The sequence below is a fragment of the Penaeus chinensis genome, chromosome 24 (genome assembly GCF_019202785.1).
Source record: "Penaeus chinensis breed Huanghai No. 1 chromosome 24, ASM1920278v2, whole genome shotgun sequence".
Lineage (NCBI taxonomy): Eukaryota > Metazoa > Arthropoda > Malacostraca > Decapoda > Penaeidae > Penaeus > Penaeus chinensis.
In genome coordinates, this window is record NC_061842.1 from 25,830,494 (window position 1) to 25,845,493 (window position 15,000).

General features: G+C 50.1%; 1 protein-coding gene across 9 annotated transcripts in view; it reads left to right on the top strand.

The window, feature by feature from the left end:
* The window catches only part of LOC125038191 (rap guanine nucleotide exchange factor 2-like), a 242,104-nt gene that overhangs the window by 152,044 nt on the left and 75,060 nt on the right, over positions 1-15,000 (top strand). For 7 of the 9 annotated variants that reach the window (XM_047631580.1, XM_047631578.1, XM_047631579.1 and 4 more), the window contains exons 1-2: positions 2,075-2,213; positions 9,795-10,560. The exons of the other annotated variants lie outside the window; for them this stretch is intronic. In XM_047631580.1, the coding sequence (XP_047487536.1) occupies positions 10,148-10,560 (413 nt within the window). In that variant the 5' untranslated portion in view covers positions 2,075-2,213; positions 9,795-10,147. Of the gene's footprint in view, positions 1-2,074; positions 2,214-9,794; positions 10,561-15,000 lie in introns of those variants that run through there. 9 annotated transcript variants of the gene reach the window in all.

Here is a 15,000-nt window from a genome sequence, read left to right on the forward strand (position 1 = left end):
TCGTCTCTTCTTCTTCTGCTTCTTCTCCTTTTTCTTCTTCTTCTTTCGTCTATTCTTCGCGCTTTGTGGAGTGGAGTTTTCCTTTCGGCCCCGAAGTATGCATGGCGCAGTTGGCAGGGTCTGAGGATGAGGCCGCGCTGCCCCTTCTCCCTCGCCTGTAAGTGGCACTTCACCAGGTGGCGTCGGAGGGCCAGGATGTGCCTCGGGGATTGATAGATAGGCTGGGTCCTTCTTCCTCTCTCTCTCTCTCCCCTCTGTCTCCTCCTCTCTCCTCCTCTCTCCTCCTTCCTCTCCTCTCTCCTCCTCTCTTTGTATCCCTTTTTTCTCTTTTCCCTGTATTTTGTCTTTTCGTCGCTTTTCTTCGGTCCTCTTGTCTCTCTTCCTCTCTCTTCATGCCTCTTCTCCCCACGTCTCTCTTGTTCTCTTCTATTGTGTCTTCTCCTCTATTCGTCTTACTGTGCCTTCTTTTTCCACGCTTTTACTCATGTATCTTGTATGTTCTTCCTTCGCTCGTGTTCATACCGCGTGTGATGACTCCCCGCCCGGATCTCTTTTAATGTCCGCGTTACCTTGCTCTCGCTGTAGACCCATTGTCACGCGAGGCACTCTATTGACCCAGTGCCAGGTGTGCCACGTCGAGCAGTGAAAGGTCGTAAGCCATGGCCGAAAGCATGACTGGATTCCCTAAATGTTTTATCTTTACACTTACCGTCCGACCGGGTTTCGAAAATTGTATTAGATTGGGCCAAGGTGCTTGTAATGCTCGACCAGGGCTGGGGGGGGGGGGGTGAGGGGATTGTGAGTGATTGAGGGAAGCGGATTGTTATGTAAAATGAGCTTCACAGATTACCAAGAAATGAACGGATATCGTTTTTCTGAAGGCAAATGATACATCGCAGGGGACCAGTTTTATTTATGTATCTTTTAGATTTAGCATCGCATGAAAATGTAGCATACGAAGGTAATATAATCTCCGGCGCGGGTCTCGAGGAAGCTGAACAAAACTCAAGAATTTCGGCATATTTAGCCTCAGACGCGGAGGAATGCGCCTCTCCAAGTCGGACACAAGTGTAGGGAAAGTGGCTCTCGGCGAGGAATTCGGTAAGCGCGGATGCCCACTCCGGGAGGGCACCGAGCGAAAGGACCTTGTGCGGGGCAGGGAGGAGGATGCGAATGAGGGGCAGGGCGTGAGGGAGATGAGGGAGGGTATGGCGAAGGTAAGGACGGGCCCGGGGCGCTCCTCCCCCAGCGCCTGGATGAGGTGAGTTGGGTGAGCTGGATGGGCGACCATGGCTGCGGAGTCGAGGAGGAGGACTCATCCGAAATCGTAGCAGAACTCTTGAACTTTTTACGGCAATACATTTACACTCCATTTCACACGGCTGGAGGCGCGGGGTGTGGAGGCCAAGCGCGCTCGTGGGCATGTCTTTTTTCACTCGTAGTCATGTCTGTTCTTCCTCTGTAGTCGTGCTTGTATTTTTCTTTCGTAGTCATGTTTTCATCCTCGAGGCATGCCATATCCTTCTTAGCCATGTCTCTCACCATCATTCATGTCATGGCTTCCCTTGGTCATATAATTTCTTCCCTCAGCCATGTCATTTCTTCTCTCAGTCATGTCATTTCTTCCCTTAGTCATGTCTTTTTCCTTCGTAGTCATGTCCTTTGTTCCAGCCTCACAGATCCCTGGCTCTTGTTCGCCACCCGTATGATTGAGAAACCGTGGTCGGGTGTGTATATTTAGCGGTGCTGTGTGGAGCGTTTGTTAAGAGAGGGGGGGGGGGGCAGGAGGGGCAAGGGGAGTGGCATAAAGGCCCTCCTTCAGGTAACGTAAAGGGAGTAGCAGGTAGGGCAGTAAGGTGCCCGGCTTGTAGCAAGGGACGCTACACTGACCCTCATTGTGTGGGGTTCGATGTATACATGAAGGAGTGTGTTTGTGTGTCTGCGTGTACGTGTGTGTGTACGTGTGCGTGTGAGTGTAGTAAGGTGGTGGTGTGCGCGGGTGCGAGTGGTGGGCTGGAGCTCGGGCTGCCTGTCTTCCCGCGCGGCTCAGTCTCCGCTCAGTGCCAAACAGTGCCGCCTCAACGGTTCTCTCCGCCTCCCCCGCCGCTCGCGTCCAACTTGCCCTCGAGCTCGTCCGTGTCGGCGTCGGGCGCTCGCGTGTCGTCCGCTGTCGGTCGTCGACGTAGTGGCCGACGCGTCCGTTCGTGGTGCAGGTGATGAGATGCTGGTGTTTGAGCGCCCGTGAGAGCTGCTGAGGTCCCACGGGCGCGCTCTCTTGCGTCCATATGTCGCGGCGAGGACGTCCTCCACCAGCAGGGCTGTGTGCGGGAGATGTGTGCGTGCGTGCGAGTCGGTGCGATTGACACACACAGGGACGTACATAGAATAGCGGCTGGGGAAGGTCGCGGTGCACATTAGGGCGTCGTGGGTGCTGGAGTAAAGGGGAAGCCGTGAACAACACTGCAACAGGTGTGTGCGAACTGCGGCCGTCTTGCAAGGGAACGTGGTGTGATTAGGGCCTTTGCGAAGCCATGTCTGCCGGCACTTCCCTGGCATACACGCACAGCAGCGAGGTGTGCGTGCTCGAAAGGGCGTGTGAAGGAAGTAGCAAGCACGCCGTACCGTTTATGTGTGTGTGTGTGTGTGTGTGTGCGCGCGGACTACTCAGCAGGAATAATGCACCGCGGAAAGTAGGCGTGGCATTCTCACCTGAGCTACGGTGTGTTGTGATATCACCTGCCCAGTAGAAAAGCCCATATTGGGAAATCGTAGAAAATGAAAAAAAGATTGAATAATCGTGAAAAAAATGAAAAAGAAATAGTGATGTGATACGATATGTGCAAGAGAATAAACATAGAAAGAGTTCGAACTACCGTAATGTACTTGTAATGCGCCCTACCTGGCGTAGGCCTAATGGTCTTCCAGGTAGACATCCGATTACCTTGGGGAGTGGAAGTGGTTTTTCCTTTGCATAACGTTGTGTAGGCCTTCTGACGCTAATGTTCTGCTCCCGAGCCCTGTAATGCAGAGAACCCAGTAGGCTTAGTAAATAAAAGAAAAGAAAAAAGAAATGTATATACGTCCGTTCTGTCTTTTTTTTATTTCTAGGCGAGACTGGGTTACTAAATTACTCAGGGCAATGGCTTTGCTTGCATGAACCATAGCATTTCGAAGAGCAAGTGTGCCCTTGTAACATTTCGTTCAAAGGCAGTGAGTGTGTGTGTGTTTGTGTGTCTGTCTGTTTGTTTGTTTGTTTGTTTGTTGCGTGTTACTGAGACCTAGTACTGAAACCATAGACATACGTTACAGACAGACACACACTTAAACACTCTAACAACTGAACATAACGATTTTGTGAAAAGAGAGTCACTCCTTTTGCCGACTGACAGCAGATTCCGAATGCACAAAAAGAGCGCCTTAAAGAAGTGACAGGTTTTAACCGTTGAGAGACGAGGAGGAAACACGCCCACAGGCACAAAAGTGTCTGATTGGATGTTGACTTCAAGCATTAGGCATTGCTGATCCCTTCTACAACGACTTAAGGGGTCCCTCCTTACCTCTTCCCCCTCTCCCTGCTTCCCTTTCCCCTTCATCCTGCCCTCTTGACGCGCCCTCCCTTATTCTCCCTTACTCTCTTGCCTCGTTCCCTATCCTCACTTTTGTTTGTGATTCCTCGCTTTCTTCCTTCCTCCCCCGTCCCTTCTCATATTAGCTGTGTCCTTCTTCCATTCTTCCTCCCTCTTTCCTCTTCCCTTCCTCCTTCCCTCCTCCCTTCCTCACTTTCTCTTCCTTCCCTTCTCCTTTCTTCCCTCTTCCCTTCTCTCTTCCTCCCTCTTTCCTTCTCTCTTCCTCCCTCTTTCCTTCTCTCTTCCTCCCTCTTTCCCTTCTCTCTTCCTCCCTTCTCTCCTGCCACTTCCCTTCTCTCTTCCTCCCTCTTCCCTTCTCTCCTCCTCCCTCTTCCCTTCTCTCCTCCTCCCTCTTCCCTTCTCTCTTCCTTCCTCTTCCCTTCTCTCTTCCTTCCTCTTCCCTTCTCTCTTCCTTCCTCTTCCCTTCTCTCTTCCTTCCTCTTCCCTTCTCTCTTCCTTCCTCTTCCCTTCTCTCTTCCTCCTCTTCCCTTCTCTCTTCCTTCCTCTTCCCTTCTCTCTTCCTCCCTCTTCCCTTCTCTCTTCCTCCCTCTTCCCTTCTCTCTTCCTTCCTCTTCCCTTCTCTCTTCCTCCCTCTTCCCTTCTCTCTTCCTTCCTCTTCCCTTCTCTCTTCCTTCCTCTTCCCTTCTCTCTTCCTTCCTCTTCCCTTATCTCTTCCTCCCTCTTCCCTTCTCTCTTCCTTCCTCTTCCCTTCTCTCTTCCTTCCTCTTCCCTTCTCTCTTCCTTCCTCTTCCCTTCTCTCTTCCTTCCTCTTCCCTTATCTCTTCCTCCCTCTTCCCTTCTCTCTTCCTTCCTCTTCCCTTCTCTCTTCCTCCCTCTTCCCTTCTCTCTTCCTTCCTCTTCCCTTCTCTCTTCCTCCCTCTTCCCTTCTCTCTTCCTCCCTCTTCCCTTCTCTCTTCCTCCCTCTTCCCTTCTCTCTTCCTCCCTCTTCCCTTCTCTCTTCCTTCCTCTTCCCTTCTCTCTTCCTTCCTCTTCCCTTCTCTCTTCCTTCCTCTTCCCTTATCTCTTCCTCCCTCTTCCCTTCTCTCTTCCTTCCTCTTCCCTTCTCTCTTCCTTCCTCTTCCCTTCTCTCTTCCTTCCTCTTCCCTTCTCTCTTCCTTCCTCTTCCCTTATCTCTTCCTCCCTCTTCCCTTCTCTCTTCCTTCCTCTTCCCTTCTCTCTTCCTTCCTCTTCCCTTCTCTCTTCCTTCCTCTTCCCTTATCTCTTCCTCCCTTCCTTCTTTCTTATTCCTTCCTCCCTTCTCCCTTACTACCTCCTCTTACTCTTTATTCCCTCCTCCTCCTCCCTTCTCTTTCTTTTCCTGTTCCCCCTTCCCCCTTGTTCCTCCTCGTCCTTTCCTCCCTTCCTTCCCCACCTCTTCCCTCCCTTCCCCCTTCCCTCCACCTCAGTTGGAACCCGCCCCCAGCCCATTGTGGTCGCGAAGATTTGTAGCGCCATAGACCAGGCCAGAGCTGGACAACCCCTCCTCCTTACCCCCCCCCCACCCGGCTCCGCCCCTAACCCTTATCGTACGTTAGGGCTGTCCCTCGTCCGTCCCTGAAACCCTGAAGCTCTTGATCCTTTCATTAGGGAGATGTCGGCGTTGTGTCACCGCCGATTGTCTTTATTAGAAAGTTAGAAGTCAGGTTGGATCGGGATAGATTTCAAGTTTTTGTTGCTGTTGCTGCTGTTGTCGTTTTTTGTTTTTTTTGTGTGTGTGTATGGAGGGGAGGGGGGAGTATGTGGTGTGGTTTTAGGGGGGAGGGGGAGTTCTGAAACTGCTAGAACTTAGAAGAAAATTGTTTGTTTATGTTGGGTTAAGGACGGGTGTTTGGTAAAAGGGAATGGGCAAGGGAGAGTGAGAATTATAACAGTTGGGGGGTGAAAGAGATGAATGAGAAAGGGGAGAGAGAGAGAGAGAGAGAGAGAGAGAGAGAGAGAGAGAGAGAGAGAGAGAGAGAGAGAGAGAGAGAGAGAGAGAGACAGAGAGTATGATTAAAAGAGTTAAAAAAAGAGAAACATTCCCCTAGTACGTATGGTGATATTCATGAGTCTCGTGACGGGAGTCACGTGTGAGTGTATGCGTGTACGTGTGTGTGTGTGTGCATGCGTGTGTGCGTGCGTGCGTGCATGTGTATGTACAGAAAGGGAAGAGGGAAGGGGGAGAAGGAAGACCTCCAGAAGCGGAGACGAGAGAGGGCGATACCATCTCCCCGTAGCGAGGAAGGTTCCGTCAATATATTGCCTTCGCCCCGACCATTGTGTGTCCCTTCGGCGGACTCCGGCAAGTAATGTCGGCTGGGGGAGGGGGGGGGGGTCAGGGGAGGAGGAGGGCGAGGCATCTCCCCCATGGTAGGTGGGTCGGGAGAGGGGAGCAAAACGAAGGTGGGGGGGGTAAGGAAGGGGCACATGAGCGTTTTTGTAAAGGGGGGAAGGGGAAGGTGGCGTGGCTTAATAATATGGTTGATTGAGAGTTATTGGCAGGACGAAAGAAAAGGAAAGGCGATCGGGAAAAGGATTGGGCGGGGCGGAGTTAATGTTGCATATCTTACCTTCAGTTCATTACGATTAAGTGCTATCATCGGCACGTTTTCTATGATTACTTTTTTTTCTCTAGTCACCGTAAATCTTTATGATTATGTATGTGTTGTTGTCTGTAGTGTTACGTAAATGTATAGATCTTTATGTTCAACTTGCCCAACATTTTTGCAATATCGTGGACGAACGAGAAAGAACCTACCTTTATTCGTGGCAAAGTTGTCGGCACATGAATAATCTTTTCATTTGTATGTTTATCTAACCCCTTCCCCCTTCCCCCTGCTCTTATGTTCCTCTTTCATTCTCTCTCTCTCTCTCTCTCTCTCTCTCTCTCTCTCTCTCTCTCTCTCTCTCTCTCTCTCTCTCTCTCTCTCTCTCTCTCTCTCTCTCTCTTCCCCTTTCTCCTTTACCCCATATCCTCTCACCTTGCTGCCTTTCCACCCCCCCTCTATCTTCTCTCGGCCCATCCCCCTCGTCCCATGGCAGCTTGCAGGCACTCTCAGGCACTCTCAGGCACTCTCCACACTCACCTTACAAACTTTTCACTCGCGGAATTTATGCTGGCCATAATGTCGTTTAGAGAGGTTAAGATATTTCCCTGGAGTCATCTCTTCCCTCCGCCAAATTGAATTTCTCTTATTTCTGACGTGCAAGAAATTCGCAATCGGTTTTAGATTTTTTTTGCCCTGCGCTCGCTCGCTCGCTCTCTCTCTCTCTCTCTCTCTCTCTCTCTCTCTCTCTCTCTCTCTCTCTCTCTCTCTCTCTCTCTCTCTCTCTCTCTCTCTCTCTATCTCTCTCTCTCTATCTCTCTCTCTCTCTCTCTCTCTCTCTCTCTCTCTCTCTCTCTCTCTCTCTCTCTCTCTCTCTCTCTCTCTCTCTCTCTCTCTCTCTCTCTCTCTCTCTCTCTCTCCCTCTCCCTCTCTCTCTCTCTTTCTATCTCTCTCTCTTTCTATCTCCCTCCCTCCCTCCCTCCCACCCCTTTCCTCCCTCTCTCTTTCTCTTTCTCTCTTTTAACGTCCTTCCCTCAATTCCCCCCTCCCTTGTAGTAAATTGTTCGTAAGCAGAGTCAAAAGTTTTTTTTTAGATAGATACATTTTTCGTAGCTACAGCAAGTTCATTAATTCATGGGGATTTTTTTGCACACACACACACACACACACACACACACACACACACACACACACACACACACACACACACACACACACACACACACACACACACATTGCTCCGTCAGAAGTCGAAGGGTGTTTTTGATTGTCACCGTGAATTTCTTTTGTATCTGAACTGTAAGGATATATTTCTCTTGGGAAAGGTGTGTGTCTGTGATTGAGAGAGTGAGAGCGAATAAGAGACAAACAGACTCAGACACAAGACAGACAGACAGAGAGACACACACAGACAGACAGAGATAGACACAGACTGACAGCAACGCACACACACACAGACACACACACACACACACACACACACACACACACACACACACACACACACACACACACACACACACACATACACATACACATACACATACACATATAGACAGAGACAGACAGACAGACAGAGACAGAGAAGGAGAGGCAGAGATCCCAAGGCCTATGTCCTCCCCCGGCGGCCGACAACCCCGCGGTCTCCCCGAGCCAATTTGCGCTTAAGCTTCGATGATGTTGCCTTTGTATCCGTCGGAGTCAAGCTTGAAGATTAGCTTTTGTGTTTTTTTCGCGTCGGAGCCGATATCGGATTTCGATATCCAGCGGTTACCGCCGTAAACAAAGACTTTGCGAGAAGCGCGATTTAGTCTCCCGTGGATAATTATCTGGTCCTTGAGGGAGGGGGTGGGGAGGGGGAGGGGGGGAGAGAGAATGGTCTTTGTGGTTTTGATATGATGCTTGTGAGTGCTTTCGCTTGTTCCTCGTTTTTTTCTGTCTTTGTCTTAATGTGCGTTCATTCCTCACTTATCCTTTTCTCTTTCTCTACATATCTCTTTTCTTCTTTCATGCCTCCGTGTGTCCCTCTTTTCCTTCCCTCCTTTCTTTCTCTTTTCGCGTTTCTTTCTTTATTCCTATTTCCCAACCTCATCCCTCCGTCCCCCCCCCCCCTCTCTCTCTCTCTCTCTCTCTCTCTCTCTCTCTCTCTCTCTCTCTCTCTCTCTCTCTCTCTCTCTCTCTCTCTCTCTCTCTCTCTCTCTCTCTCTCTTCTTACCTTCTTCCTTCCCTCCCTCCCTCCCTCCCTCCCTCCCTCCCTCCCTCCCTCCCCCCCTCCACCTTCCGCCTCACACACACACACAGATAAAAAAATAACATAAATCGAATTTCTCCGCCGAAACGTCAGCCTCAGCGCGATCTCTTCTCGGGGTAGAAATAATCATCTTCATTTTTTTTTTTTTTTTTTTTTTTTTTTTTTTTTTTTTTTTCGGAAACGCAGACGAAGTGACGGTTCATTGTCTCCGCGTGACGTGAAAGAGGGGAAGAGGGAGAGAAAGAGGGATAGGGAGAAGGAAGGAAGGAGAAAGGAAAGAGAGAGGGAGGTTGAGGGAGGGGAGGAGGATGGGAAGGGCGAGAGGAGGAGGGGAGATAGAGAGAGAGAGAGAGAAGGAAAGGGAGTGAGAGGTAGAGAAAGGGAGAGAGGAGGAGGTAGGTCGGCGGCATCACCCCCCTTTGCCTCCTCCAACGATATTCTCAAGTCAAATATCTTTTTTTTTTTTTCTAAGAAATCCTGTGTAAGAGAAAGACACACTTTTCCTTAGGGAGGTTGATAACGGAGGAGGGAAAGACGGGATATATAAAAAAGATAGATAGTAATGAAGAGGGGGGGGGGGTGAGGATAAAGAAGAAAGGAGAATAAATGAGGGAAAGGCGATAAAGGCGTTTCCTTAGTCCATTATGTGACATTTTTTTTTCTTCTTCCTCTTCTTCTTCTTCTCGCGTGTCAGTCGGTGGTGTCCGTGTTATCGTAAGTGTCAGACGCAGCGGTAGTAATTTTTTTCTTCATTTCTTTCATGTCTTTTCCTTTCTCTTTTTTCTTTTTTTTCTTTTTTCTTCTTTTGGCTTCCTTCTGATAATATTTGGCTAGCGTTGGGAGATCGCGGCTAGGGTTTCACCGTCTTCGGGAAACACGTCGGGAATCTGGTGTGTTTTTGTCTTCTTCTTTTTCTCTTGGTCTTTTGTTTGTTTGTTTTATCGTTGTTTTTTTTTTTTTTTTCTTATTTTATGGAGTCGGGGATTTTATGTTCTCTCCGGTTTATGGATGTTTCTGGAAGGGAGACCAGGAGAGAGGAGATAAGAGGGAGGGAGGGAAAGGGAACAGAGGAAGAGCGGTGATTATAAGATAAGTAGTTTTTTAAAGATTTTTTGGTTAGCTTAATTGGCTATTCATCCTGAGAGAAGAGAGAGGGAGAGAAAAAGAAAGAGAGAGAGAAGGAAAGAAGGAAAGAAAGAAAGAGAGAGAGAGAGAGAGAGAGCGATTCCACCGTTCTTCTCGTGACGGCCAATACCAATATTGACCTTCGTGTAATAATTATGTTCCCTTCCCCCGGAGAGCCCAGGCTTTCCTCGGGGAGCAAAGGGAGTCAATACGAAGCGAAGCCATGTAGTGTTCCGTTATATCATAAAATGTCCGATTTTCCTGCAGCATCTCAGATCGGCCGCGGAATGCGGTTAGTCTTTCTGTGCTAGAAAATTGGCCGTGGATGACTGCGCCGCCGCCCGCGCGAGTGTGATGCAGTGTGGTGAAGGCGCCGCCGCCCGCTCTGTAGGAATGGAGGGCGTGCGCGTGCGGGCGCGGCGGGCGTGGTAGCATGGTGCAGGTGAGCGGCGGGCAGCAGCAGGAGCCGAGCTGGGAGCTGCCTCGCCATGCCGGGCCGCGCGCCTCTCGCCCTCGCGCCGGAGACAATGCTTGCCCAGTGATGGCCGCCCCGAGGACCTGCGCTGCTCTGCCTCGTTGTCGACGACCCCAGGCCTTGCTGTAACCTCGGCGCCTGCAAGATGATGAAATACAGTAGCGAAAACCGCCTGCGGCGCCGCAACTCATGCACGGCGCTGAGGCCGCGGCCGCTGCGGAGCGAGGGAGACCTGACGGCGTCGTTCCGGCAGCCCCGCGTCCGCCGCCTCAGCTTCAGGGAGCACGCCCGCACGGACGGCGCCCCGGAGGTGTTGCCGCCGCGGGCCAACTCGGTGCCCGGAACGGCGTCGGCAGCCGCGGCGGGGGTGGTGGCAGGGGTGGGCCCCCTGGTGACCCCCCCTTCCACCCCCACGTCGTGCCTGGGCTCGGACCCCTCCCTCAGGGTGAGCACCATCCTCAAGCGATGGAACTCGCACCGGGAGCGCCGCCTCAGTGACTCCCGGGCCCAGGACGCCGCCCACGACACCCCGCCCATCTCCAGGAAGCTCGCGTCATGGTACGCCCACTCGCTAATCACAAAACTTATCTTCCTCAGCTCCTGCAACTCCCTCGCACGACCCTCCTTGTCTTGCCCTTCCCGCCCCTCGCCCCCAAACCCTGGTCAAAGGCCCCCCAAACAGGAAAGAAAGCAAAAATCACCTTTATTGAGTAGCGAGGCACTAAAAATGCCAATCTGGCCCTTGAGTTTGGCATCCTTGGAGATTGAGTGCCCTCGCTGCATGGAGAGGCTTTGCGCGTGTTTAATTCGCCCCTGAATTCTCGGTAGTCGCCGAATGAGGTTCCTGAAGTCCCTGATTCCCTCATGCAAAGTTGTCTCACCTGCCTTATCGCGGATCGCCTCGCTTTTGATGGGGGGGAGGGGAAAGAGAGAGAGAGAGAGAGAGAGAGAGAGAGAGAGAGAGAGAGAGAGAGAGAGAGAGAGAGAGAGAGAGAGAGAGAGTGAATAAGCGAGTCAGTGCGTGCGTCCGTGCGTGAGAGAGCGAGCGAGCTCTTGTTTTGTACCAGGTGTGTGTGTGTGGGTTGTTTGTGATGACGTCCGAGTCGCAAACACGAGGCGGGTGAACAAGAGGCGGACTGGAGCGAAAGTCGTCCGTCAGCTGTCAGTCGCCAGCCGTCGCCGTCCGCGCCCTGGGTTGATGGTCTTACGTTCACGCGGGGGCAGGGGGGGGGGGTAGGGGAGCAAGTGGGGGGAAGAGGAGGAGGAAAATAAATCCTCTTCTCTTTTTCCTTCTTCTCCTTCCTCATTAAGAGTTGGTGTCTGGTCCACCTTTTTTTTTTTTTTTTTGTCATTATCCCTCTTCTTATTATATACTTGTCTTTCTCATTATTCGCTTTCCCTTTTTTTCTGGTGGCGTTTCTTGTTTGTTATCTTTCCTTGTTCCGGCCTTTTCTTTCCTTGTTCTCATTCCCTCTTTCCCTCTTTCTTGTCTTTTCTTGTCTTTTCTTGTCTTTTCTTGTTCTCTGCCTCGTTTTTTTTTCTCCTTCTCTTCAATGCTGCGTTTACGTCGGCCATTGGTGGTGTTGTATTTTACCTTGTTTATCAGTTGCATTTTTCCAGGTTTTCCTTCCTCGTGTTTTTTCTCTTTTTTCTAATTTCAGCATCAATGACATGATGTTCTTTTATCTCTCCTTACAGCCTTTTTTTTTTTTATCTTAATGAGTATTTTTTCCCGTTCTTTTGGAAGATTTCCTTACCCGCCCTACTTTTTTCCTCTCTCTACCCATTCTCTTTTCTGCTCTCTCTTCCTCCCTCTCTCCATCTCTTCCTTCCCATCTCCGCCGTTCTCTTTTCCTCCCTCCCTTCTCATTCATTTACATTTGCCTCCTGCCTTAAATCTCTCTCTCTCTCTCTCTCTCTCTCTCTCTCTCTCTCTCTCTCTCTCTCTCTCTCTCTCTCTCTCTCTCTCTCTCTCTCTCTCTCTCTCTCTCTCTCTCTCAATTTCCCTTTCCTGCCTTTCTTACTTCCGTCCCTCCCATCCTCGCCGTTCTCCTTTCCTCCCTCCCTTCCCCATTCTTTCCCATTTGCCTCCTGCCTTAAAGCACTCTCCTCGTATCATGCACTTGTCCCGTTCAACAGACGTCTTTTCATTCGGATTCGTCTTGGCTTTCTTTGCGTTCCGTTCGGTGTCATTTGGCTTCGTTCTGATCTTTTGCGTTCGTTCTGTTGATCTCCCTCTCGCTTTTTTTTTTTTTCTTAATCAGTTATCTTCTCGTTCTCTCTGTCGTTTTGTGTGTGTATTCCTTGGTCTCTCTCTCTCTCTCTCTCTATGTATTTTTTTCGCTCGTTTTATCTTTCTCTCTCTTTATCTGTTTGTCTGTGTCTGTCTATGTATCTCTTTTTTCTACCCCCACCTCTCTCTTCATCACCATTTTTTTCTCCCTTGCTAACTCCTCCTATTTATCCCTCCCTTCCTCATTCCTCCTCCTCTCCCTCCCCTTCTCTCTTTCTCATTCCTTCTCTCTCATCCTTCCACCTCCCTTTCTCTTCTCTCTTCCTCGCCCCCCTACCCCCCCTCTCTTCCTCGTCCCCCTTCTCCCAACCCCTTCTCTCTCCCTCGCCCCCCCCTCTTCTCCCAACCCCTTCTCTCTCCCTCGCCCCCCCACTTCTCCCATCTCCTTCTCTCAATCCCTTCTCTCTCCCTTGCCCCTCCCCCTTCTCCCTACCCCTTCTCTCCCTCGCCCCTCCCTCTTCTCCCTACCCCCCTCTCTTCCTCGCCCCTCCCTCTTCTCCCTACCCCCCCTCTCTTCCTCGCCCCTCCCTCTTCTCCCTACCCCCCCTCTCTTCCTCGCCCCTCCCTCTTCTCCCTACCCCCCCTCTCTCTCCCTCCCATATCCCAATAAGTTTCCTGCGCCAATTTCCCCGTTGGCGGCCGTCCTCCTTAAATCTCACCTCCGGCCGCGCTCCGTCAGTGTTCGCTCGAGGTTTATTTGGCGTCGGGAGTTAAAAGCTTTGGAGACGGAGGGATGTAGAGGGCTTGGGGAGAGGGTACGGAAGGGTGAGGGAGGGGAATGAAGGGTGTGGGGAGGGTTTTGAAGGGTAAGGGAGGGGAATGAAGGGTGAGGGGAGGGTATGGAAGGGTAAGGGAGGGTAATGAAGGGTGTGGGGAGGGTTTGGAAGGGTAAGGAAGGGTATGGGGAGGGTTTGGAAGGGTAAGGAAGGGTATGGAAGGGTGTGGGGAGGGTATGGAAGGGTAAGGAAGGGTATGGAAGGGTAAGGGAGAGTAAGGGGAATGGGTAAGGAAGGGCGAAGACTCGGGGAAGACGTCGGCGGGTTTGTCGGTGTGTCGGGGTCCGGGATCATGGCCGAGATAACACTTGGTTCTCCTCAACGCTTGCAGCTGTGGAAGGGGGGTGGGGGGTGGGGGGGGGAGTCCAGCGGTACCTAAGCTCGATGGGGGAGAGAGGGAGAGGGAAGAAAGAAGGGAGATGAAAGGAGAGGGAAGGAAGAAGGGAGATGAAAGGAAAGGGAAGGAGGGAGGAAGAAAGGGAGGGGGAGAGGTGGTTGGGAAAGGAAGAGAGACAGAGAGACAGAGAGAGAGACAGAGAGAGAGACAGAGAGAGAGAGAGAGAGAGAGAGAGAGAGAGAGAGAGAGAGAGAGAGAGAGAGAGAGAGAGAGAGAGAGAGAGAGAGAGAGAGAGAGAAGGAGGGGAGGAGTTAAAGAAAAGATGCTAATGATGTAGAACGGTTAGCTTATTTAGAATGAAAATATAAAGTCTGATTCACAATACGAAAGCAAAAAAGGGGAGAAGAAATAGACGAAGAGAAGAAAGAAAATAAAAGGGAGAGGAAAAAAAGCGAAAGGTGTAAGCAGGATCCACCTTTCAAAACAGCACAGTCAGCCCAACGGATTTAATTTGTTTTGATATCACAAGATCCCGTTTTTCATATCACGCGACCCGATTCAGAATTAAGAGAAAAAGAAAAAGACGAAGAAAAAACGTTCATGAGTGGCTTTCATTTCATTCGAGGATGATAAAAGGGAAATCGATGTCAGAATGAAAAGAAAAGGAAAAATAAATTAAAAAAAAAAACGCTTCTTTTAGATTTCACGAAGGAAGCCTTAAAATTGAATGATGTTATGATTCTACAAGTTTTCCCAATTAGGGAAAGTTCTTAATATGATTTTGGAATATAAAACTGAGGAAGTTATGTTATATGTGTGCGTGTTTGTGTGTATGTGCATGTTCGCGCGCGCACCTGTGTGTGTGTGTGTGTCTGTGTGTGTGTCTGTGTGTGTGTTTGTGTGTGTGTGTGTGTGTGTGTGTGTGTGTGTGTGTGTGAGAATTTGTGTTTATACGCTTGTATCCGTATACATGTTTGCGTGCATGTGAATGTTTCCATGTTTACAGAATGTGATACGTTTGCTGGGAAATAAATAAATAAATAATCATCAGTGATCTCATCTTCTCATTGATCCCGTGATCCCCGTACTCACTTTCGACCTCATGAATGAATTATCTTCTTCATGGACTTCGTAATATCCTGCAGCTCGTGAATGAAGCGATTGTCCTGCGGGGGAAACGTAAACGGGCCTGTCACACCTTTGGCATGTTGTGAGGTTTTGATACGAGGGGGCGTGTGTGTGTGTGTGTGTGTGTTTGTGTGTGTGTGTGTGTGTGTGTGTCTGTGTGTGTGTGTGTGTGTGTGTGTGTGTGTGTGTGTGAGTGAGTGTGTGTGTGTGTGTGTGTGTGTGAGGGGATAAGAGGTATTGTGAGAAAAGGAAAGCTTTTAGGGGGGAGGGGGGGATAAAGTAGTGTGAGTGGAGATTTTTGTGTTTGTTTTTGTATTCCGTATTTTATTTTATCTTTTCTTTCTATTTTATTTTATTGTTGCTCGGTATTTTGAGGATAATAAGGTACCTCGGAATTCGTTAGGAGATTTAAACGTTCGAGATTATAGAATGGAATGTATGTCTGGTTTCGAGATACGAGGGAG